General features: G+C 40.3%; 1 protein-coding gene across 3 annotated transcripts in view; it reads right to left on the bottom strand.

Annotated features, from left to right (window-relative positions):
- Positions 1-726: 726 nt before the first annotated feature.
- Positions 727-26,514, bottom strand: part of ZNF674 (zinc finger protein 674) — a 38,334-nt gene continuing 12,546 nt past the window's right edge. For all 3 annotated transcript variants that reach the window (XM_012448192.2, XM_012448193.2, XM_064364397.1), the window contains one exon: positions 727-4,295. In XM_012448192.2, the coding sequence (XP_012303615.2) occupies positions 2,803-4,295 (1,493 nt within the window). In that variant the 3' untranslated portion in view covers positions 727-2,802. The remainder of the gene's footprint in view (positions 4,296-26,514) is intronic.

The raw sequence follows: 26,514 nt of genomic DNA, 5'->3' as shown, positions 1-26,514 counted from the left end.
AGAGTAAAAAGCGATGGAGATGCTTAGTTTTGTCAGAAAATCACATACAGATATTATTAAAATCATAGGATACTGTATTCCCAGCTACTTGGGAGGCTGAGCAGGAGGACTGCTTGAGTCCAGGAATTTGAGACCAGCCTGAGCAACATACTGAGAGCCCCTGCCTCCAAAAATTATAGGATACCTACTCTCAAGATGCAAAATATTGTTGACTCTGGAAGATGGGATTATGGGCACTGACCTCCCAGCAGTAAAATATCTGCATATAACTTAAGAATCCCCCAAATTTGACTACTAATAGCCTACTGTTGACCAGAAGCCTTACTGATAATGTATACAGTCCATTAACACATTTTGTGTATTATGTATGCATTCCTATATTTACTATTCATTCAGTGAAGTGGATCATAAGAAGTTTTCATCCTCATCATCTTCATGTTGGATAGGCTGAGGAGAAGGAGGAAGAGGGGTTGATCTTGCTGTTTCAGTGGTGGCACATGTGGAAGAAAATCCACATATAAATGGACAAACACAGTTCAAACCCATGTTGTTCAAGGGTCAACTATGTATGCTCTCAAAACCGTAAACTTAATCATATGGAAAACAAATAGGCAATATGTATATATATATGAAAATGGGATCATTTTAAGAAGAGAATGATGATACATATTAAAGACAAAGCTGAGTGGGAAAATGGATGGGAAAAGAAAATAAACATACATAATATACAACTTTAAATGATATGCTTTATTGGTGATTTCTGGGGACTACATTCAAAAAAATTTTTTACACATCAATAATCTCCACACTCAAATGCCAATTTACTTAATAATTTGGTGTATTTCTTTCCTAGCTCCCCTCCACACACTACACAGATATACCTAGCTTTTTGTTCCATGTGTTTATCTATACACACACATATACTCACCTAAAATAGATGAAATACAAATTTATACTTATACATACATGTGCATATAACTTTACTCATTGCAAAATTTTTATATGCCAACCACCCAGAATCACTTCTATAATGGTTCATATACTTTCTCTATGTTTTTACAATATCAATCATATGGTATATTGTTTTATATTTTTTACATAATGATTTACCATGAACATTTTCCCAAATTTGCAAATAGTCTTAATTGGTGCATATTATTTCATCTAATTGACATATCAATTTTTAATCAGCTATCACTGGATATTAAATTGTCTTTTATTTTTTCACTATTTTAAATAATACTGCTCTTATGGAACATACTCTGAAATTTTTAAATCTTTTATTGCTTCACCACAAAATTATTCTTTCTTAAAATATGGAGAATTTTAAGTCGTAAGCACTGTTCCTAAGGAAAGTATGTAAAAACTTACTACACGCCCTTTCTGTAATGGCTTTGCATTTTTGCACCGAAGATATTGATGAATAATATACGTAAGGTCTCCTGTTGGAGATCTTTGTCTCAGGCATCCTGTGACTCATCCTCGCTTACCCTATTTAAGGAAGCAATTTTTTTTATTTGTTTAGGAAAATAATCTGGGAGTTTAACCCACATAGGATATTTTATGCTTTATACTATTCTTTTAAAAATGTCATACTAGGCTGGGTGCTGTGGCTCACACTTGTATTCCCAGAGCTTTGAGAGGCTAAGATGGACAGATCACCTGAGGTCAGGAGTCCAAGACCAGCCTGGCTAACATGGTGAAACCCCATTTCTACTAAAACTACAAAAAATTAGCAGGGCATGGTGGCACATGCCTGAAATCCCAGCCTACTTGGGAGGCTGAGGCAGAAGAATCGCGTGAACCCAGGAGGCAGAGGTTGGAGTGAGCTGAGATTGCGCCATTGCACTCCAGCTTGGGCAATGAGAGCAAAACTCCGTCTCAAAAAAAAAAAAAGTCATAATCTACTCCACAGTGAACATATCTTAAGTTTATAATTGAGTGTTTGCTTGCCACCTCTATATCTTTTCCACAAAATGTTTGGTAAAGAATATGCTAAGTGTGGTGCTCATATCTATAATCTGAGTGCTTTGGGAGGCAAAGGTGGGAGGATCAACTGAGGCTAGGAGTTCAAGACCAGCCTGGGCAACAGAGCAAGACCTTGTCCCTATTAAAAAAAGAATATAGATCATGATTCCTCTCATTTCTACCATGCGTTTGTGTTTGTCTATTTATTTGACAAGGTCTGGCTGTAACACCCAGGCTGGAGTACAGTGGTGTGATCTCAGATCACTGCAACCTCCACCTTCTGGGCTCAAGCCATCCTCCTACCTCAACCTCCCGAGTAGCTGGGACTACAGGCATACACCACCACACCCAGATAACTTTTGTATTTTTTGTAGAGACAGTTTTACCATGTTGCCCAGGCTGGTCTCGAACTTGTGAGCTCAAGTGATCTGCCCACCTTGGCCTCCCAAAAATGCTGGAATTACAACTGTGAGCTACCTACCACATCACGGCTCACTAAATTCTTAGTTTTTCTCAGCATAAATACTCTGATAAACAGTGCCATTTACATTCTTTCTGAAGGATTTCCCACATCACGACACTCAGTTTTGACCCTTTTGAATTATTTGAGATACAGATTTTCACTCCTGGGTGAAGAATTCTGGGTGAAAAAATTGATCACATTTATTGATACCTCTGGAATTATACTTCTGTACCTTTTATTAAGTTAAATGAATATTAACATATGAAGAGTTTCCAACATTCTTGACATTTATAAGATTACTCCCTATGATGAATTATTTGACACATAATGAGGTATAATTACTAGTATAATTATCTCACTCTCATGTATACTTATAGGTTTTTATCTCCTGTGTGACTTCTCTGATGTTTAATGAGAGTTGACTTCCCACTGAATGCTTTCCCACAGTCTCTGCATTCATAAGGTTTCTCTCCTGTATGAGTTCTGTGATGCACAATGAGAGTTGATTTCACACTGAAGGCCTTCCCACATTCACTACATCTGTAAGGTTTTTCTCCTGTATGAATTCTCTGATGTTTAATGAGAGTTGACTTCCTACTGAAGGCTTTTTCACAGTCACTGCATTCATACGGTCTCTCTCCTGTATGAATTCTCTGATGTTTAATCAGTGGTGACTTCTCACTGAAGGCTTTCCCACATTCATTGCATTTGTAGGGTTTCTCTCCTGTATGCATTCTCTGATGTACAGTAAGGGTTGACTTCTCCCCAAAGGCTTTCCCACATCTTCTGCATTCATAAGGTTTCTCTCCTGTATGAGTTCTATGATGGGCAGAGAGGTGTGACTTTCCACTGAAAGTCTTCCCACATATACTACATTCATAGGGTTTCTCTCCTGTATGAATTCTCTGATGAACAGAGAGGTGTGACTTACCCTTGAAGCTTTTCCCACATTTACTACACTCATACATTTTCTCTTTTGTTTGAGTTATCTGATGTTTAGTGGGACTGGGCTTCTCATCAGAGGTTTTCCCATGTTCACTGCACTCAGGTTTCTCACTTGTGTGAATCCTTTGATATATAAGGCCAGATGTAGTACATTTAATACCTTTATAAAATGCTTGTCTAATGTGTGTTTTTTCATGTCTAATAAGATGATATGAACTTTTAAAGGCTTTTGGACATTTGGCACATACAAATGGTTTCTCTCCTGTATGAGTTCGTTGATGTTTAATCAGAGTTGACTTCTGAATAAAAGTTTTTCCACATTCACCACATTCATAGGGCTTCTCCCCTGTGTGAGTTCTCTGGTGTGCTATGAGGGTTGACTTCTGACTGAAGGCTTTTGCACATTCACAGCATTCATAAGGTTTCTCTCCGGTGTGAGTTCTTTGATGTACAACTAAGTTTCCTTTCTGGATAAACCCTTTTCCACATTGAGTACATTTGTAGAGTTTCTCCCCCGTTTGACTTCTCTGACTTTTCTGAAGGGCTTGCTTTTGGTGGAGGGTTTTCCCTCGTTGATTAGGGTCAAAAAATTTCTTCGCAGGTTGAGCTTTATGAAGGTTAGAATGGAGGCATACTTTCCAATATGCCTTACATCCATCATCTTTCTTTCTTACATAGCTTCTATTTTGACTAAGAAAGTTTAAATTATATTTTGAACACCTTTCCCATGAGTAATATTTAGGGAGTCTTTGTTTTACAGAAACAAAGTCTGTGCTGAGATAAATGCTTTTTCTACATATTTTACATACTTGACTGCTTTCATCCTTCAGTGTTTCTTTGCCTGTGAATACAGCTTGCCATGGAAGTTTGTCTTGGCTTTCCTTGTAGCGATCTATCTGCTCGTCAACTTGCCAGACTTCTAAAAGAAAATGCGATGAATCATCAAATTTGTCTTCCCACTATAATTTATGAAATAACTTTAATCCCTAAATGCCAAAGCAGTGGACTCCTGCTGGATATGGATGGAGGACCCTCCCCATGTCCCAACCTCAAAATCAAGAAAAGAAATGCATTAGGTATCAAAATGAAGTGGGAATTTAAAGTGACAGGGTGAACAGAACAGCTTGAGGATTTGAAGGGGACCATAGGGCACAAATGTTCAGGTATTCAGGAAAGTCAGAGTGTAATTTTGGCTTAAAGCTAGAATTATAAGGGCTTCCCTGCTTGTTAAACAGGAACTAGAAAGATTCCCTACTAGCCAAAGAAACTGGCAAGGAAGATGTATTATATAAGACATCAAAAGCCTAAACACTGAAAAATTAACATAAAAGTTGGTCTTGTCATTGGTAGGTTCATAGCAGTGGCAACCTTTCCAAAAGATACACACACACACACACACAGTCTTTCTCTCTCTCTTTCTCTCTCTCTCTCTCTCTCTCTCTCGTTTTTATAGTTGAGGACAACACAGAACTACGGAAAACCAACTCTCACTGAAGAGTTCATAGTAGAAAATTTAAAACCTTACAAGGAACTGATCCATTATTAGAGAGAATCAACAGGTACATTTAAATATACTCCCATTCTTAGAACTGTAGATAATAGAACAATGTGGGCTTTAAAATAAGCATATTTCAAATGTACAAAGATAAGGTAAGAACTAGACTATGAAGGAAATAGCAGAAAATTTTGAAAAAAGACAGATGAGCATTTTTAAAGTAGGCATTATTTAAAAAAAAACTCTAAATAGGCTGAACAGTAGACTAGCCACAGATAAGACAGATTTAATAAGTTAGATGACAGATCTTGGGAAATCACTGAGTCATCTAATAGGCTTCCCTTGGCACAAACATCACACACCAACGTTGGTGCATCTTTGATACTGGAGTTAGAGTGTGTTCTGTGTTCATGATAGGCAGACAGCATAAGGAAGCCTGCACATGGATGCCTCCAGATTCTGTCTGTGTCCTTTTCCCTTATAATCCAATTGTTTATCATTATATCACTGTAATAAATCTTACCCATGATTACATCTATGTGCTGAGTCCCATGAGTTTCTCTAGAGAATATATGAGTATGGGAGCAGTCTTGGGGACCCTTGACCTAGGCAATATTTAAAGAGACAAAAACTGATTCTTTTCTAAAATGGAAGAAAGGCATGTATCCTACCACTGAATGTCCAAAGTCCTTGAGTATGGTAAATAAAAGCAAGTCTGCACTTAGACAAAGTTCAGTATAACCATGAGACTTTCAAGTCAGAAAGAAAATATTGAAAGGTAGCATGAATAAAAATATCCCCTATATAAAAGCAAGTCTGCACTTAGACAAAGTTCAGTGCAACCACAAGACATTCAAGTCAGAAAGAAAATATTGTAAGCTACCATGAATAAATAAAAATATCCCCTATAAAGAAATAATTATATCAATATCAGACTTCTTCAAAAAAGCCAAAAGATTAAAGAACAGTATCTCCAATGTCCTGAGACAAGCTTTCATCTTAGAACTCTACACCCAGATAAATTATCAAAAAGAAAGATGACAAAATAAAGACATTTTTAGACAAGAAAAGACAAAGATTTTGCCATACACAAAACCTGGCTAAGAAAAATGCTTGATACTTCAGTTATTCAGAAGGATAATGACTAAAGGGGAAAAAGACCAGGGGTAAAGAATGTCCAGCAAAGGCAAGAAAAAAAGAGATAATGAAAAAGCAGGCAGAGACATGCTGAAGATGGCCAGTTAGATCCAGCTCAAGATTGCAGCTCCGAGTGAAAGTGCAGAGGGTGACTGGACGCTGCATTTGCAGACGGATTTTTATTGCCCACAGAGCAGGAGATTCGCAGGCAGAGGAGCCCCACGGGTCACCAGCGCGGCTGTTTTGGCCGGCGCGGCTGTTTTGCCTGCGCCCAGGTGCAGCAGTTCCCAGTGCAGAGTAAACAGGACTGTGTTCCCACTTAGGCAGCAAGGGGAGCTGAAACAGAGAGCAAGGCCAGGAGATTCCCAGGCAAAAAAAAAGCGCCACGAATCTCAGAGCTGCGGTTTCAGCGGCGCAATGGGTCGCCGCATGGGAAATCACACAGATCCCGGCGCCTATTCAACAGGCGACCAGGACACCTGGGAGAGGGCTGACTGTTCAATGAAAAAATAAAAGGCTCTGAGGCAGGGAGCCAGGAGATCAGGCCGGGCTGGTCCTACCCCCACAAAAACAAAAACAAAAACAAAAAAACAGCAATTGGAAATGCTCTGGGTTGAGAGTTTCACAGCAAGCACAGCTGAACCCGGGATGGTCCAGCTGTGGGGGAGGGGCTTCCACCATTACTGAGGCAGCCTGCTGTTGCTGCGGCAACCTGCCATTACAGAGAAAGTCCGTGATTACAGAGGCGGGCCAACATTGCGGAACCAGCTCTAACTACACCCATATAAACAGGACTGCAGGGAAGTTCACATGGCAGCTGGGCGGAGCCCACAGCAGCTCAGCGAAGCCCCTGCAGGCTGAGAGTGACTAGGCTGCCTCCTTGTGGGCAGGGCAGCCCTGAAGAAAAAAAAAAGGCAGCAGCACAGTGGAAACTCATAAAGCCCTAACTCCCTGGTACAGAACACCTGGGAAACAAAAAAAAAGGGGGGTTTATGAGTCCTGCTGCTGCAGACTTAAATTTACCGGCCCAGCAGCTCTGAATGAAAAATGGGGCTCACAGCTCAGCACCTGAGCTAATATAAAGGACTGTTTCCTGAAGCAGCTCCCGACCCCAGTATATCCAAAGAGTCACCTCATAAAGGAGAGCTCAGACTGACATTTGGCAGGTATCCTCCTGGGACAAAGCAGAAGAAGAAACTGGTAGCAACCTTTATTGTTCGGCAGCTGCTGCAAGTGATACCCAGGCAAGCAGGGCCTGGAGTGGACCTCAGCAGTCCTACAGCAGAGAGGCCAGACAGTTAAAAGGAAAACTAAGAAAGAGAAATAACTTCATCAACAACAAACAGAACGTCCACTCAGAGACCCAATCAGAAAGTCAACAACTACAAAGCCAACAGGTGGATAAATCCACAAAGATGGGAAGAAACCAGTGCAAAAAGGATGAAAACACCCAAAACCAGAACACCTCTCCTCCTACAAGGGATCACAACTCCTCACCAGCAAGGGAACAAGACTGGACGGAGAATGAGTGTGATGAAATGACAGAATCAGCCTTCAGAAAGTGGGTAATAAGATACTTCCATGAGCTAAAAGAACATGTTCTAACCCAATGCAAAGAAACTAAGAACCTTGAAAAAAGATTTGACGAAATGCTAACGAGAATGGACAACTTAGAGAGGAATATAAGTGAATTGATGGAGCTGAAAAACACAACACGGGAACTTCGCGAAGCATGCACAAGTTTCAACAGCCGAATTGACCAAGCAGAAGAAAGGATATCAGAAGTCGAAGATCAACTCAATGAAATAAAACGAGAAGGCAAGATTAGAGAAAACAGGGTAAAAGGAAATGAACAAAGTCAACAAGAAATATGGGACTATGTGAAAAGACCTAATCTATGTTTGATAGGTGTACCTGAATGTAACGAAGAGAATGAATCCAAGCTGGAAAATGCTCTTCAGGATATTATCCAGGAAAACTTCCTAAACCTAGCAAGGCAGGCCAATATTCAAGTCCAGGAAATACAGAGAACACCACAAAGATATTCCTCTAGAAGAGCAACCCCAAGGCACATAATCGTCAGATTCACCAGGGTTGAAATGAAGGAGAAAATACTAACGGTGGCCAGAGAGAAAGATCGGGTTACCCACAAAGGGAAGCCCATCAGACTCACAGCAGATCTCTCAGCAGAAACCCTACAGGCCAGAAGAGAGTGGGGGCCGATATTCAACATCCTTAAAGAAAAGAACTTTCAACCCAGAATTTCATATCCAGCCAAACTAAGCTTCATAAGTGAAGGAAAAATAAAATCCTTTGTGAACAAGCAAGTACTCAGAGATTTCATCACCACCAGACCTGCATTACAAGAGCTCCTGAAAGAGGCACTACACATAGAAAAGAACAACCAGTACCAGCCACTCCAAAAACACACCAAATGGTAAAGAGCATCAACACAATGAAGAATCTGCATCAACCAATGGGAAAAACAGCCAGCTAGCATCAAAATGGCAGGATCAAATTCACACATAACAATATTAACCCTAAATGTAAATGGACTAAATGCCCCAATCAAAAGACACAGACTGGCAAATTGGATAAAAAGCCAAAACCCATCAGTGTGCTGTATCCAGGAAACCCATCTCACATGCAAGGATACACAAAGGCTCAAAATAAAGGGATGGAGGAAGATTTACCAAGCAAATGGAGAGCAAAAAAAAGCAGGAGTTGCAATTCTCAACTCTGAGAAAATAGACTTTAAAGCAACAAAGATCAAAAGAGACAAAGAAGGACATTACATAATGGTAAAGGGATCAATGCAACAAGAAGAGCTAACGATCCTAAATATATATGCACCTAATACAGGAGCACCCAGATACATAAGGCAAGTTCTTAATGACTTACAAAGAGACTTAGACTCCCACACAATAATACTGGGAGACTTCAACACACCATTGTCAATATTAGACAGATCAACAAGACAGAAAATTAACAAAGATATCCAGGACTTGAACTCAGACCTGGAACAAGCAAACATAATAGACATTTGCAGAACTCTCCACCCCAAATCCATAGAATATACATTCTTCTCAGCACCACATCACACCTACTCTAAAATTGACCACATAATTGGAAGTAAATCACTCCTCAGCAAATGCAAAAGAACGGAAACCATAACAAACAGTCTCTCAGACCACAGTGCAATCAAGTTAGAACTCAGAATTCAGAAACCAGCCCAGAACCGCAGAGCTTCATGGAAACTGAACAACTTTCTCTTGAATGTTGACTGGATAAACAATGAAATGAAGGCAGAAATAAAGATGTTCTTCGAAACCAACGAGAATGAAGACACCACATACCAGAATCTCTGGGACACATTTAAAGCAGTCTCTAGAGGAAAATATATAGCAATAAGTGCCCACATGAGAGGAAAGGAGAGATCTAAAATTGACACCCTATCGTCAAAATTGAAAGAGCTAGAGGAACAAGATCAAAAAAACTCAAAACCTAGCAGAAGACAAGAAATAACTAAGATCAAAGTAGAATTGAAGGAGATAGAGACACGAAAAACCCTTGAAAAAATTAATAAATCCAGGAGCTGGTTTTTTGAAAAGATCAACAAAATAGACAGACCACTAGCCAGATTAATAAAAAAGGAAAGAGAGAATAACCAAATAGATGCAATACAAAACAATAAAGGGGATATCACCACAGATTCCACAGAAATTCAAACCATCATCGGAGATTATTACAAACAACTCTATGCACATAAACTAGAAAACCGGGAAGAAATGGATAAATTCCTGGACAGCTGCCTCCTCCCAAGCCTAAACCAGGAAGAAGTCGAAACCCTGAACAGACCAATAACAAGGTCTGAAGTCGAGGCAGCAATTAAGAGCCTACCACCCAAAAAAAGCCCAGGTCCAGATGGGTTCACAGCCGAATTCTACCAGACATACAAAGAGGAACTGCTACCATTCCTTCTGAAACTATTCCAAATAATCCAAAAAGAGGGAATCCTTCCCAAATCATTTTATGAGACCAACATCATCCTGATACCAAAACCCGGCAGAGACTCAACAAGAAAAGAAAACTACAGGCCAATATCCATGATGAACATAGATGCAAAAATCTTCAATAAAATACTGGCAAGCCGATTACAACAGCACATCAAAAAGCTTATCCACCATGATAAGTAGGATTCATCCCGGGGATGCAAGGCTGGTTCAATATACGCAAGTCTATAAATGTAATTCACCACATAAACAGAACCAAAGACAAAAACCACATGATTATCTCAATTGATGCAGAGAAGGCCTTCGACAAAATTCAACAGCCCTTTATGCTAAAAACCCTCAATAAACTAGGTATCGACGGAACGTATCTCAAAATAATAAAAGCTATTTACGACAAACCCACAGCCAATATCATACTGAATGGGCAAAAACTGGAAGCATTCCCTTTGAAATCTGGCACTAGACAAGGTTGCCCTCTCTCACCACTCCTATTCAATATAGTACTGGAAGTTCTAGCCAGAGGAATCAGGCAAGAAAAAGAAATAAAAGGTATTCAATTAGGAAAGGAGGAAGTTAAATTGTCTCTATTTGCAGACGACATGATTGTATATCTAGAAGACCCCATCATCTCAGCCCAAAATCTCCTGAAACTGATAAGCTACTTCAGCAAAGTCTCAGGATACAAAATCAATGTGCAAAAATCACAAGCATTCCTATACACCAATAACAGACTTAAAGAGAGCCAAATCAAGAACGAACTGCCATTCACAATTGCTACAAAGAGAATAAAATACCTAGGCATACAACTAACAAGGAACGTAAAGGACCTCTTCAAGGAGAACTACAAACCACTGCTCAACGAAATAAGAGAGGACACAAACAGATGGAGAAACATTCCATGTTCATGGTTAGGAAGAATTAATATCGTGAAAATGGCCATACTGCCCAAAGTAATTTACAGATTCAACGCCATCCCCATCAAGCTACCAATGACCTTCTTCACAGAACTGGAAAAAACCACCTTAAACGTCATATGGAACCAAAAGAGAGCCCGCATAGCCAAGTCAATTCTAAGCAAAAAGAACAAAGCGGGGGGCATCACACTACCGGACATCGAACTATACTACAAGGCTACAGTAATCAAAACAGCATGGTACTGGTACCAAAACAGAGATATGGACCAATGGAACAGAACAGAGGCCTCGGAGGCAACACAACATATCTACAACCATCCAATCTTTGACAAACCTGATAAAAACAAGCAATGGGGAAAGGATTCCCTGTTTAATAAGTGGTGTTGGGAAAACTGGCTAGCCATATGCAGAAAGCAGAAACTGGACCCCTTCCTGACACCTTACACTAAAATTAACTCCAGATGGATTAAAGACTTAAACATAACACCTAACACCATAGAAACCCTAGAAGAAAACCTAGGCAAAACCATTCAGGACATAGGCGTAGGCAAGGACTTCATGACCAAAACAACAAAAGCATTGGCAACAAAAGCCAAAATAGACAAATGGGACCTAATCAAACTCCACAGCTTCTGCACAGCAAAAGAAACAGTCAATAGAGTGAATCGGTAACCAATAGAATGGGAAAAAATTTTTGCAGCCTACCCATCTGACAAAGGGCTGATATCCAGAATTTACAACGAGCTAAAACAGATTTACAAGAAAAAAACAAACAAGCCCATTCAAAAATGGGCGAAGGATATGAACAGATACTTTACAAAAGAAGACATACATGAGGCCAACAAGCATATGAAAAAATGCTCATCATCAATGGTCATTAGAGAAATGCAAATCAAAACTACATTGAGATACCATCTCACGCCAGTTAGAATGGCGATCATTAAAAAATCTGGAGACAACAGATGCTGGAGAGGATGTGGAGAAATAGGAACACTTTTACACTGTTGGTGGGAGTGTAAATTAGTTCAACCATTGTGGAAGACAGTGTGGCGATTCCTCAAGGACCTAGAAATAGAAATTCCATTTGACCCAGCAATCCCATTACTGGGTATATATCCAAAGGATTATAAATCGTTCTACTATAAGGACACATGCACACGAATGTTCATTGCAGCACAGTTTACAATAGCAAAGACCTGGAACCAACCCAAATGCCCATCGATGATAGACTGGACAGGGAAAATGTGGCACATATACACCATGGAATATTATGCAGCCATCAAAAACGATGAGTTCGCGTCCTTTGTAGGGACATGGATGAACCTGGAAACCATCATTCTCAGCAAACTGACACAAGAAAACAAAATCAAACATCGCATGTTCTCACTCATAGACGGGTGTTGAACAATGGGATCACATGGACACAGGAAGGGGAGCACTATACACTGGGGTCTGTTGTGGGGGAGTCGGGGGACAGTGGGGGGTGGGGAGTTGGGGAGAGATAGCATGGGGGGAAATGCCACATATAGGTGAAGGGGAGGAAGGCAGCAAATCACACTGCCACGTATGCACCTATGCAACAATCTTGCATGTTTTTCACATGTACCCCAAAACCTAAAATGCAATTAAAAAAAAAAAGAAAAAGCAGGCTATGTAGGAAATACACTAAAAGAAGAAATACAAATATAGCAATTTCACAATAAATATATATTAACCATATTAGTTAAATGCCAGCCATATTAAATTGCATTTTAGAAAAATCAGCTTTATGTTTTCAAAAGACAGTTAGGGCAAAATGAGACAGAAATTTGAAAATAAAATTATGGGAAAAGCTATACCTGGCACTTAGTAACCAAAATAATATTGGCAGGAGAATGCATATATGACCTTGATGCCAAAAGCAAAGAAGGATAAAATACGAGAATATTGTAAAGCAATTTTCACTTACATGGATGTGAAACTCTTAAACATAGATAGCAAATTGATTCTACTTGTGACGGATAAGAGGTAATACATCTAGTAATATTGAAAATATACAGCCTGGGCAACATGGCAAAACCCCATCTCCACAAAAATACAAAAAAGTAGCCAGGCGTGGTGGCACACACCTATAGTCCCAGCTACTTCAGGGACTGAGGCAGGAGGATTGCTTGAGCCTAGGAGGTCAGGGTTGCAGTGAGCCATGTACACAACACTGCACTCTAGCCTAGGTGACAAAGTAAGATCCTGTCTCAAAAAACAATAAACGCCTGTGCGCACACGCGCGCGCGCGCGCGCGCACACACACACACACACACACACACACCCCTTACTACCTATTCCACTTACACCATAGAGAAATCAGGGCAAATTTTAACATGTACAAGAATGGCAACAAAATATTAGAAATTACCAAATATCCACCAATAGAGGTATGGTAAATGAACGATGACACTCATACATTGGAATGCTACTACAACAGTTAAAATAAATGATATAAATCTAAAGTATCAGCATAGAGAAGGCTGAAAAGGTAATACTGAACACAGAAAGCAAGTTGCAGAAAGATCCCTATTATTTTTTATTTTTATTTTTTTTGAGGTAGAGCCTTGCTCTGTCGCCTAGGCTAGAGTGCAATGGCACAATCTCAGCTCACTGCAACCTCCGCCTCCCAGGTTCAAGTGATTCTCCTGGCTCATCCTCCCAAGTAGCTGGGATTATAGGTGCCCACCACCATGCCCAGCTAATTTTCGTATTTTTAGTAGAGATGGGGTTTCATCATCTTGGCCAGGCTGGTCTCGAACTCCTGACCTCGTGGTCCGTCTGCCTCAGCCTCCCAAAGTGCTGGGATTACAGGTGTGAGCCACTGCGTCCGGCCTTTTTTTTTTTGAAATAGAGTCTTGCGCTTTAGCCCAGGTTGGAGTGCAGCGGTGCAATCTTGGCTCACTGCAACCTCCGTCTCCAGTGTTCAAACAATTCTCCTGCCTCAGCCTCCCAAGTAGCTGGGATTACAGGCATGCACCACCACGCCCAGCTAATTTTTGTATCTTTAGTAGAGACAGGGTTTGACCATGTTGGCCAGCTGGTCTCAAACACCTAACCTCAGGTGATCCACCCAACTTGGCCTCCCAAAGTGCTAGGATTATAGGCATGAGCCACCGTGCCTAGCCAAGATCCCTATAATTTGAGTGTACTAATCTGGTAATTTTACAAAAAGAATTCTACATTGATTACAGGCACAAATATACGTAGCAAAAGTATAAAAACATAGATTAAAAGGATACTCACAAAATTCATAATACTGTTTACCTGAGGAGGCGATAAGAGGAATAGGACTCAGGAGGGGAAAAATGGGACTTCAACTTTATTTATAAACCTCTGTTTCTTTTATTTAAAAAAATGACAAAATGTTAACCTTTTCTAATTCTGGGAAGGAAGTACAAGGGTGTTTGTAATAATTATGATTTTCTGTACTGTTTTGCAGTTTTAAAAGAAAGGCTTTTAAGCTGGACTTCTGAAATGACCGAGTGAGAGGAAGGACCTTGGTAAATTCTCTCCCCTAAAAAAGTAATGAAAATACTGACAAAATAAAAAATTATCAAAATCAATCATTTCAGGACTTTAGAAATTAACCAAAGGCAAACAACCAATTAAAAATCATTTATTCAAGAAAAACTAGGCCGGACACAGTGGCTCACGTCTGTAATCCCAGCACTTTGGGAGGCTGAGGCAGGTGGATCACATGAGGTCAGGTGTTCAGTATTAGCCTGGCCAACATGGTGAAACCCTGTCTCTACTAAAAATACAAAAATTAGCAGGGCATGAGGGCGGGCACCTGTAATCCCAGCTACTTGGGAGGCTGAGGCAGGAGAACTGCTTGAACCTGGGACACAGAGGTTGCAGTGAGCCGAGACTGCCCCATTGCACTCCAGCCTGGGTGACAAGAGCGAAACTCCATCTCAAAACAAAACAAGAAAAACAACAAGAAAAAATAGTAAACCTCACTAAGAACAGCCAGGTGATGGTTCACTTGGCACTACTACTACTCTTCCCGCTCTTCCACTGGCTCCCCAACTCCGTGAAAACTGGCAGCCTCATAGTTACCCAAGGGGATGACCTGTTTTGGAGCTCTACCAAAAACCCTATCCCAGACTGCTGCTGCTATTTGATCTAATTTGAAGCTCAGCTCCAAGAAAATAAAGGACACTCTATGGTAACTCAAATCCACACAAAGAAATAAAAAGCACCAGTAAAGGTAACATGTTGGAAAGTGTTAACACAGCAGAACTGATCTTGAGAAGTGCCTGCTCACACAGCTACCTCCTGGCTAAAGTTTGGGAACTTGGCTTTTGGAATATTTCCTATGTTGGTATGATGGCTTTGCCTGCCTAGGGCACTGAACACCTGTTTTTCTTCTGGTAGTCTGGATGCCCGAACAGTAGAGGCTGATAATTTTCTGGTATGATGTGCCTATTTTTAGTGGGTCAAACTGGACTTGCCCACAGACAAAGTGAAAGATGCTTAACAAAAAAGGCCTAGCTTGCCACTTGGATATGCAATGCAGCTCTCTGGCCCTACAGCATCTTGGCTTTGCATGGGGCGGCGGGGAGGGAACTATCCCTGTGAAGATTTATTTGCTATCACGTATCCAGAAATACTGGTGACAATGATCTCATATGGGGATATGTCAGAGCACCATAAAGGGGAGAAAATCTTATAAGCTGAAACAGGGGAAAAAAAATGATATCAAGTATCAATAATCAGAACAGCTTTACATTGAAAATTAGATGATAATGGAGCAATGCCTTCAAAAGTCTATGGGAAAGACATTTCCATCCTACAACTCTAAGCCAAACTCTCCATCAGGAGTCAAACACTTGTAGACATTCCAAAATCTCAAAACTTCATCTCCCATGGGCCTACATCCTTTCTTAGGAAAATACTTGAAGAATGTGCTTCAACCAAATGAGGAAGGTGGCATGGCATATAGAAAATATGGAACCCAACAATGTAGAAGGTGAAGGGAATCCCCAGAATGACACTGAAGAGCAATGTCAGGATGGTAGCTGCACAAGAAGGAATGAGGGTAATCCATCCAGATGAGAGCAGGTCAGAAGGCTTCAGAAAAACTCAGGGATATGACACTGAGGAAACCCTTGATATCTCCAGAAGCGCTCAGAGTCACTCTAGACAACTGGTGATAAGTACATGGAGAAAGAAACAAAACAAGCCAGGAGCAGTGGTTCACTCCTGTAATCCCAGCACTTTGGGAGGCCAAGGCGAGAGGATGACTTGAGTCCAGGAGTTCGAGACCAGCCTGGACAACATAATGAGACCCCACCTCTATAAAAAATTTTTAAAAATTAGCTGGGTGTAGTGGTGCACAGCTGTAGTCCCAGCTACTCAGGAGCCTGAGGCGGGAGAATTGCTTGAGCCCAGGAGTTTGTGGCTGTAGGCTGCAGTGAGCCAAGACTGTACCACTGTACTCTAGCCTGGGTGACAGAGCAAGATTCTGTCTCAAAAAAAAAATTATTAACCATAAGGAACACAGTTATGCAGGGAAGGTAAATTAATCATAGGTTACTATGTGTCTTGGCTGTGCATAGTATTTATATATACAGTCAGCCCTCTGTATCCATGGGTTTTACATCTGTGGATTCAACCAACCAAGGATCAAAACCCACAAATATGGAGGGCCGATTATACCATTCCATTTTATATCAGAGACTTGAGTATCAATGGATTCTGGTATCCATGGAGGTTCTGGAACAAATCCCCTGCAGAAACAGAGAGCTAACTGTATAGTCATATTGTAAACAATAGTACTGATGGAAAACCAATTTATGGTCTAATCGCATTGGGACTATGGGGAAACAAGAAGTCTATGTACATACGCATGCCTTTGGGTGGGTGACAGGAGCAGCATGATGAGTTCAATCTTAACCTTCCATAGTGAAACAGTGTAAATAAGTTTTGTAAAATATATGTAAATTATAAAGAATAGTAACACTAAAAATAATACCTGTATATCCACCACCCATTAAAAACAAATTATAGTTATCTTTGAAGTTCTTCCTACACCCATTTCATTTTCTTTCTTTTCAGATAATCAATATCCTGAATTTTATGTTTATCATGCCCTTCACTTTCTTTATGGTTTCACCACATTATTTTATTCTTTAAACCTCAGGCATGACCTACTTTGATAAAACTGAAACCTTTTTTTAAAATCAAGAGAATACTGCCTTAGGTTGGTAAATCTGACATCTCAGATGAAACATAATGGTCTAGAAAAATGACCAGAATTGACAGAAAATACAAGATGCTTGAATAAATCAATAATTGTTTTTTAAATTATAAAAACTGATTCCATAATCAAGTCTTGCCATATCCAGATGGTTTTGTAAATGATTGGTATCAAACTCTCAGGAAACGAAATTTCAGTCACAGTTTCAAAAATTACAAGAAGGAAAAGTGCTCAGTTTATTTTATGCAGCTAATATAACCTTGGATACCAGAATAAGAGGACAGTACAAAAAAAGAAAATCTAATATCTATTTTACTTCTAAACATTAATGCAAAATTCATAGGTTAAATACCAGTAAAATTAATTCTAATTTTTTAAATGCTTCATAATTAAGTAAAGTTTAGCACAGAACACAAGAACACTTCAATATCAGAAATCTATTCATGTCATCTACCACATCAGTAGATTAAAGGAGGAAAAACTGTCTTCTCAACATATGCAGAAAATAAGCATTCAAGAAAATAAAACACTTATTCGTGATTTTTAATTAGGCTAGGTGCAGTGGCTCACAGCTGTAATCCCAGCACTTTGGGAGGCCGAGGCGTGCGGATCACCCGAGGTTAGGAGTTTGAGACCAGCCTGGCCAACATGGTGAAACTCCATCTACTAAAAATACAAAAAATTAGCCGGGTGTGGTGGCACACGCCTGTAATCCCAGCTACTTAGGAGGCTGAGGCAGGAGAACTGCTTGAATCCAGGAGGCGGAGGTTGCAGTGGGCCAAGATCACGCCATTGCACTCCAGTCTGGGTGACAGAGTGAGACTCTGTCTCAAACGAAAACAAAAACAAAACAAAACAAAAGTCTTATTAACAAACTAGGACTAATAAAAGGGGCTGTTGATGAATGATATCTTTCAAAACACCACAGCAAATATCATATTTAATAGTGAAAGCTATAAAAGTTACATCATTTCTGTGCCTCAGTTTTTTCACATATAAAACAGGGACAACAACCAGCCTACTTTACATGGTCATTGGGAGGATTCAACTATTTAATGTGTGCAAAGCATACAGAGCAATGCATTTGTGGCACACGTCAAGCATGCAAATACTGCCTATCATTTTATTACAATCTTTGTCTTCATGATCATTTCCACTAAAATCAGAAACAAAGAATGCAATATCACTGTATCTCTTAAACATTGTAGTACAGGTCCTAATTCATTGAGAGACGAAAAAGAAATAAAATGTATAATCGGAAAAGACAATTGCCTTTATAAAGACATTATTCACATAGAAAACCCAAGAGAATCAAAAAATGATTAGTATTAATAAAAGCATTCAGAAAGACTTCTGTATACATGATGACTTTATGAATATCACTAGCATTCTCATACACTAATATTAACCAATTAGAAGATGGGATAGGAAAGAAGATCCTAATCACAACTGCAACAATAACTAAGAGGTATCTAGCAAGAAATTCAACAAAAAATGCACAAGATCTTCCTGACAAAAAATTTGACACATTAGTAAATGCCATAAAAGGAAAACTGAATAAGAGTCTACCAAAAGGAAAATTTGATAGTATAAAGATGCCAATTCCCAACCCACTCCCAACTCATTTCTAAACACGTGCAATTGCAATTGGAATCCCAGAGTTTTCCTTGGAACCCAACAAACAAATCCTAAAATTCCTATGGGAGACCAAAGGATCAAAAGAGATAAAGGTACTAAATCCTATTAGCTCTTAACAACATCAATTGATAAGAATGGTTCAACAGGCCAGGCACAATGGCTCATGCCTGTAATCCCAGCACTTTGGGAGGCTGAGGTGGGTGGAACACCTGAGGTCATGAGTTCAAGACCAGCCTGGCCAAGATGGCGAAACCCCGTCTCTACTAAAAATACAAAAAATTAGCTGGGCCTGGTGGTGGGCATCTGTAATCCCAGCTACTCGGGAGGCTGAGGCAGGAGAATCGCTTGAACCCAGGAGTTGGAGGTTGCAGTAAGCCAAGATCACACCATTGCACTCCAGCCTGGGCAACAAGAATAAAACTCCATGTCAAAAAAAAAAAAAAAAAAAAAAAAGGTGCTCCCCTGGACACAGCAGAGCAACTGGGTTTTGGCTGGGTGCTACGGTGGCTCACGCCTGTAATCCCAGCACTTTAGGAGGCTGAGGTGGATGGATCACCTGAGGTCAGGTGTTTGAGACCAGCCTGGCCAACATGGTGAACCCCTGTCTCTACTAAAAATACAAAAAATTAGCCAGGCATGATGGCAGGTGCCTGTAATCCCAGCTATTCAGGAGGCTGAGGCAGAAGAATCGCTTGAACCTGGAAGGCAGAGGTTGCAATGAGCCAAGATTGCATCATTGCACTCCAGCCTGGGTAATAAGAGTGAAACTCCTTCTCAAAAAAAAAAAAAAAAAGAGTGGTACAACAGTTCAGCCGGGCACAGTGGCTCACATCTCTAATCCTAGCACTTTGGGAGGCCGAGATGGGCAGATTGCCTAAGCTCAAGACTTTGAGACCAGCCTGGGCAACATGATGAAAACCCATCTCTACTAAAACACAAAAAATTTACCAGACATAGTGGTGCACGCCTGTAATCCCAACTACTTGGGAGGCTGAGGCAGGAGAATCACTTGAACCCAAGAGGTGGAAGTTGCAGTGAGCCGAGATCACACTACTGCACTCTAATCTGGGCGACAGAGCAAGACTCTGTCTCAAAAAAGAAAAAAAAGCTACAACCATCCGATCTTTGACAAACCTGACAAAAATAAGCAATGGGGAAAGGATTCCCTGTTTAGTAAGTGGTGTTGGGAAAACTGGCTAGCCATATGCAGAAAGCAGAAACTGGACCCCTTCCTGACACCTTACACTAAAATTAACTCCAGATGGATTAAAGACTTAAACATAAGACCTAACACCATAGAAACCCTAGAAGAAAACCTAGGCAAAACCATTCAGGACATAGGCGTAGGCAAGGACTTCATGAAGAAAACACCAAAAGCATTGGCAACAAAAGCCAAAATAGACAAATGGGACCTAATCAAACTCCACAGCTTCTGCACAGCAAAAGAAACAGTCAATAGAGTGAATCGGCAACCAACAGAATGGGAAAAAATTTTTGCAGCCTACCCGTCTGACAAAGGGCTGATATCCAGAATTTACAACAAACTAAAACAGATTTACAAGAAAAAAACAAACAAGCCAATTCAAAAGTGGGCGAAGGATATGAACAGATACTTTACAAAAGAAGACATACATGAGGCCAACAAACATATGAAAAAATGCTCATCATCACTGGTCATTAGAGAAATGCAAATCAAAACTACATTGAGATTCCATCTCACGCCAGTTAGAATGGCGATCATTAAAAAATCTGGAGACAACAGATGCTGGAGAGGATGTGGAGAAATAGGAACACTTTTACACTGTTGGTGGGAGTGTAAATTAGTTTAACCATTGTGGAAGACAGTGTGGCGATTCCTCAAGGACCTAGAAATAGAAATTCCATTTGACCCAGCAATCCCATTACTGGGTATATATCCAAAGGATTATAAATCGTTCTACTATAAGGACACATGCACACGAATGTTCATTGCAGCACAGTTTACAATAGCAAAGACCTGGAACCAACCCAAATGCCCATCGATGATAGACTGGACAGGGAAAATGTGGCACATATACACCATGGAATATTATGCAGCCATCAAAAACGATGAGTTCGCATCCTTTGTAGGGACATGGATGAACCTGGAAACCATCATTCTCAGCAAACTGACACAAGAAAACAAAATCAAACACCGCATGTTCTCACTCATAGATGGGTGTTGAACAATGAGAACACATGGACACAGGGAGGGGAGCAATATACACTGGGGTCTGTTGGGGGGAAATAGGGGAGGGACAGTGGGGGGTGGGGAGTCGGGGAGAGATAGCATGGGGAGAAATGCCACATATAGGTGAAGGGGAGGAAGGCAGCAAATCACACTGCCACGTATGCACCTATGCAACAATCTTGCATGTTCTGCACATGTACCCCAAAACCTAAAATGCAATAAAAAAAAAGAAATATTTATATTGCTAAAAAAAAATAAAAACTAAAAAATAAATAAAATAAAATAAAAAAAGAAAAAAGACAATCTAACAAACGTACAGTATACTTGTAATAAAGCATTAATATGTACTCTACTAAAAATAGCGCAGCCAGGCATGGTGGCTCACACCTGTAATCTTAACACTTTGGGAGACTGAGGCAGGTGGATCACATGAGCCCAGGAGTTTGAGATCAGTCTGGGCAACATGGCAAAATCCCATCTCTACAAAAAAATACAAATATTAGCTGGGTGTTATGGTACATGCCTGTAGTACTAGCTACTCAGGACGCTGAGGAAGTAGAATCACCTCCAGCCTGGGCAACAGAGTGAGACCCTGTCAAAGAAATAAAAAAGAGAAAGAAAGAAAAGAAAAGAAAGAAAGGAAGAAAGAAAGAAGTACTATGGGCTAAGCATGGTAGTTCACACTTGTAATCCCAGTACTTTGGAAGGCCAAGAGGGGGCGGATCACCTGAGGTCAGGAGTTCAAGACCAGCCTGGCTGACATGGCGAAATCCCATCTTTACTAAAAATACAAGCATTTGCTGGGTATGGTGGCACATGCCTGCAATCCCAGCTACTCAGGAGGCTGAGGCAGGAGAATTGCTTGAACCTGGAAGGCAGAGGTTGCAGTGAGCTGGATCGCCCCACTGCACTCCAGCCTGGGTGACAGAGCAAGACTCCATCTCAAAAAAAAAAGAAAAGAAAATAGTGTTACGAATAAGTAGGAAGAAGGCACATACCATAAGAAAAAAAATGAGTACAAGACTTACGCAGGTGCTGTGTAAGATTTATACAAGTCACTCAAATTCTCTATAAAATATGAAATGAGGATCAATTACATTACTAATCAAGGAAATTAAAGTTTCAATCACAATAAGATACTAATACACACCTACCAGAATGGGAACAAATAAAAGTCTGACAAGCAGAAATGGCATGGAGGGAGCATCTACAAATGCTTTACAAACCAACAACATCAAAAACAACATTTGGCCTTATCTATAAATTATTCACACCTCCAGAACCCAGACACCACAACCTAGGTATACACATGAGTAAAGCTCTCACAGCAAATGTTCCTAGCAAACATGTAACATAATGGCAGTATTATCATTAGCTATACTAGCCTTAAACCGGAAACAACCCAAACTCCACCAGGAGAGTAAATACTGGGTGAGTGCAGTGGTTGATGCCTGTAATCCCACACTTTAGGAGACCAAGACAGGAGGACTGCTTGAGGCCAAGAGTTCAAAACCAGCCTGGTCGATACAATGAGACCCCATCTCTACATAAAAAATAAGAATAGCCGAGCACAGTGGCACATACCTATAGTACTGCTTACTCAGGAGGCTGAAGCAGGAGGTTTGCTTGAGCCCAGGAGTTCAAGCCTGCAGTGAGCTATGATCACACCACTGCATGCCAGCCTAGGTAGCAGAGTGAGACCCTGTCTCTAAAAAATAAATAAATAATTTTGTAGGTACTTTTAATTGTGTGATACCCAAACTAGAACACTATCCTGCAATGAAAATAAACATCATGGCTGAATCTCACAACTAAAATAGTAAATAAAAGAAACAAGTCACAAAATAATTCATACAGATGATTCTATTTTTATAAAGCTCAAAAAAGAAAAGTTCAAACTAAACAATATGCTTGTGGATACAGATAGATAGCAGAAACTCTAACAAAATCCTAAAAATAATTACCCCTGAATTTGGGATACAGGTTACATCCAGGAGAGAGGTAAGAGTTGTAGTTCTCAACCTGAGTGGTGATTATACAGGTGTTAGCTATATGTCTCTTCTGAAAAGTATGCATGTGTTCTAAATGCTCTTCTGTATGCATGATACAGTAATCAATAAGGACTTCTTTCTATCTCAAAGAAACAGAAAATGAAAAACACAAAAATAAACACAATTCAGAGCTGGTTCTATGAAAAGATCAATACAATTGATACATCTTAGACTGATCAAGAAAAGAAAAAATATAATTATCAATATCAGGAGGACATTACAGATCCTACAAATATTAAAAATAATAAGGAACTCTTATAAAAAAACTTTAATTAATTTACCTTTTTTTTTTTTTAAGACAAAGTCTCATTCTGTTGCCCAAGCTGGAGTGCAGTGGTATGATCTCGGCTCACTGCAACCTTCGCCTCCCAGGTTCAAGCGATTCTCCTTCCTCAGCCTCTTGAGTAGCTAGGACTACAGGCATGCACCACCATGCCTGGTTAATTTTTGTATTTTTAGTAAAGGCAGGGTTTTACTATGTTTGCCAGGCTGGTCTTGAAATCCTGACCTTGTTATCCGCCTACCTCGGTCTCCAAAAGTGCTGGGATTACAGGCGTGAGCCACCACACCTGGCCGAAAAAAAACTTTGTATCAAAAACTTGGTAGTTTCGATGAGACAAATTCCTTCAAAGCCACAAACCACCAAAGCTTACTCAAGAAGAAAAGAGTTATCTGAATATACCTGTAATTATTTAAAAAAAATGAATTTGTAGCCGGGCACAGTGGCTCACGCCTGTAATCCCAGCACTTTGGGAGGCCGAAGCGGGTAGATCACTGATGTCAGGAGTTCAAGACCACCCTGGCCAACATGGTAAAATCCCGTCTCTACTAAAAACACAAAAAATTAGCCGCGCACGGAGGCAGGTGACTGTAATACCAGCTACTCAGGAGGCTGAGGCAGAATTGCTCGAACCCAGGAGGCGGAGGATACAGTGAGCCAAGATCACACCATTGCACTCCAGCCTGGGCAGTAAGAGCGAAACTCCATCTCAAAAATAATTAATTTGTAGTTCAAAACTTACCCTCAAAGAAAACTCTACGCCCTGATGCCTTTGCTGATGAAGTCTACAAAACATTTAAGAAATAATGCTAGTCCTATATAAATTTCAGAAAACAGAAGAGGAGGAAACACTTTCCAACTCATTTTATGAAGCCATCATAACCCTGATGTCAAAACCAGACACAGTGTAAGTGAAGAAAACTACAATTATGACACATAAACACAGATGCAAAATAACAAAATATGAGCAAACTACGAGCATATCAAAGGAATGATAGGTCATTATCAAGTGGGGTTTCCACAAGTAATGAGAGGCTGGTTCAATATCTGCAAATTGGCTAGGTGCAGTGGCTCACACCTGTAATCCCAGCACTTTGGGAGGCCGAGGTGGGCAGATCACCTGAGGTCAGGAGTTTAAGACCAGCCAACCAACATGAAGAAACCCTGTCTCTACTAAAAGATACAAAATTAGCTGAGCGTGGTGGTGCATGCCTGTAATCCCAGCTACTTGGGAGGCTGAGGCAGGAGAATCGCTTGAACCCTGGAGGTGGAGGTTGCCGTGAGCCAAGATCGCGCCATTGCACTCCATTTTGGGCAACAAAAGCAAAACTCCATCTCAAAAACAAACAAACAAAAAAAGAACATAAAATGCAGTGATGAATTAAACAAAATGTGAAAGACTTGTGCATTCAAAACTACAAAATATTGAGATAAAATTTAAGAAGATCTAAATAGAGATACATGCTATTCATTAACTGGAAGACTCAATATTGTCAGTATATCAATAATCCACAGATTCAGTGTAATCCCATACAAAAATCTCTGTGGCTTTTGTGTACAAATTCACAAGCTGATTCTAAGATTTATATAAAAATACCAAGGACCTAGAATAGGCAAAACATTAGGAAAGGAAGAACAAAGTTGGAAGATTCATACTACCTGATTTGAACATTTAACATAAGGCTACAGTAATTAAACAGTATATTACTGCTGTACAGACAGATGAATCACTGTTCAACTGTTTGGTTTTTTTTTTGAGACAGGGTTTTCTTATGTCACCCAGGCTGGAGTGGCACTGGCGTGATTATGGCTCACTGCAGCCACGCCCTTTCATGCTCAAGCAATCCTCCCACCTCAACCTCCCAGGTAGCGGGGATTACAAGTGCATGCCATCATGCTTGGCAAATTTTAAAAATATTTTGTAGAGACAGAGGCTCACTAAGTTGCCTAGGCTAGTCTCAAGCTCCTAGGCTCAACTGATCCTCCCACCTAAGCCTCCTGAAGTGCTGGGATTACAAGTGTGAGCCACTGTGCCCGGCCATCCAAAAGTTATCAGCAACAATGGCAAAGTAAGTCAACAAAAAAAAGAGTATTTTCAAAAATGCTGCTGAAAAAAATTGGATATACATATGAAAAAAAACCCTGACCCTCGACCTTGTCTGCGCCCGCCCAGAGCCAGCAGTTCTCCAAGCACCCAGCATCCAGCGAGATGTGCTGCACACCGACGGAGGGGACAAAGGCAGAGCAACGGTGGCCAGGCTCAGGCTGGGGCTGCTGCTGCTGGCACTGCTCCTACCCACACAGATTTATTCCAATCAAACAGCTGTTGTAACAGTTTCAAGTAACTCCTCCCAGAGTACTTTGGCTGCCCCAAATCCAGCTAATGCCACCACCAAGGCAGCTGGTGGTGCCCTGCAGTCAACAGCCAGTCTCTTCGTGGTCTCACTCTCTCCTACATCTCTACTGTTAAGAGACTCAGGCCAAGAAACATCCGTACTTCCCCATCTTCTAAACCGAATCCAAATGACGTCTGAAGTCCAATGTGGCAAGAAAATACAGGTCTTCATCCAATCTACTAATTCCACACCTTTTATTGACACAGAAAATGTTGAGAAGGCCAAATTTGATTGGTTTGAAGAACATGTAAGAGGTTTGACTAGATGATGGATGTGAATATTAAATCTGCTGGAGTTTCATGTACAAGATGAAGGAGAGGAAACATCCAAAATAGTTAAGACATGATTTCCTTGAATGTGGCTTCAGAAATATGGACACTTAATACTACCTTGAAAATAAGAATAAAGGATGTGATTGTGGAATGGAAAAAAGAAACCCTGATCCTCACCTCATGTCAGATTTACAAACTTAACTCATTCTTTGTCATAGGTCTAAAATTAAGAGCTAAAATTATAAATTTTCTAAAAGAAGACACAGGAGAAAAATCTCCATTCTCTGAGTCAGAGATTTGTTAGATAGGATACAAAAAGCATGAACCATAGAAGAACTTGATAAACTAGGCCTTATCAAAATTAAAAACATCTATTCTACAAAGCACAGTTAAGAAAAAAAGAAGCCACGACCTGGGAGTACGTACTTAAAAGACTTGCATCAAGAATATATAAAGAACCAGCCGGGTGCAGTGGCTCACACCTGTAATCCCAACACTCTGGGAAGC

The sequence above is a fragment of the Aotus nancymaae genome, unplaced genomic scaffold, assembly GCF_030222135.1.
Source record: "Aotus nancymaae isolate 86718 unplaced genomic scaffold, 86718_ANA_hifiasm-v0.15.2.pri h1tg000058l, whole genome shotgun sequence".
NCBI classification, from domain to species: domain Eukaryota; kingdom Metazoa; phylum Chordata; class Mammalia; order Primates; family Aotidae; genus Aotus; species Aotus nancymaae.
Note: the sequence above shows the minus strand (reverse complement) of the source record. Positions and strands in the feature narration are given on the sequence as shown.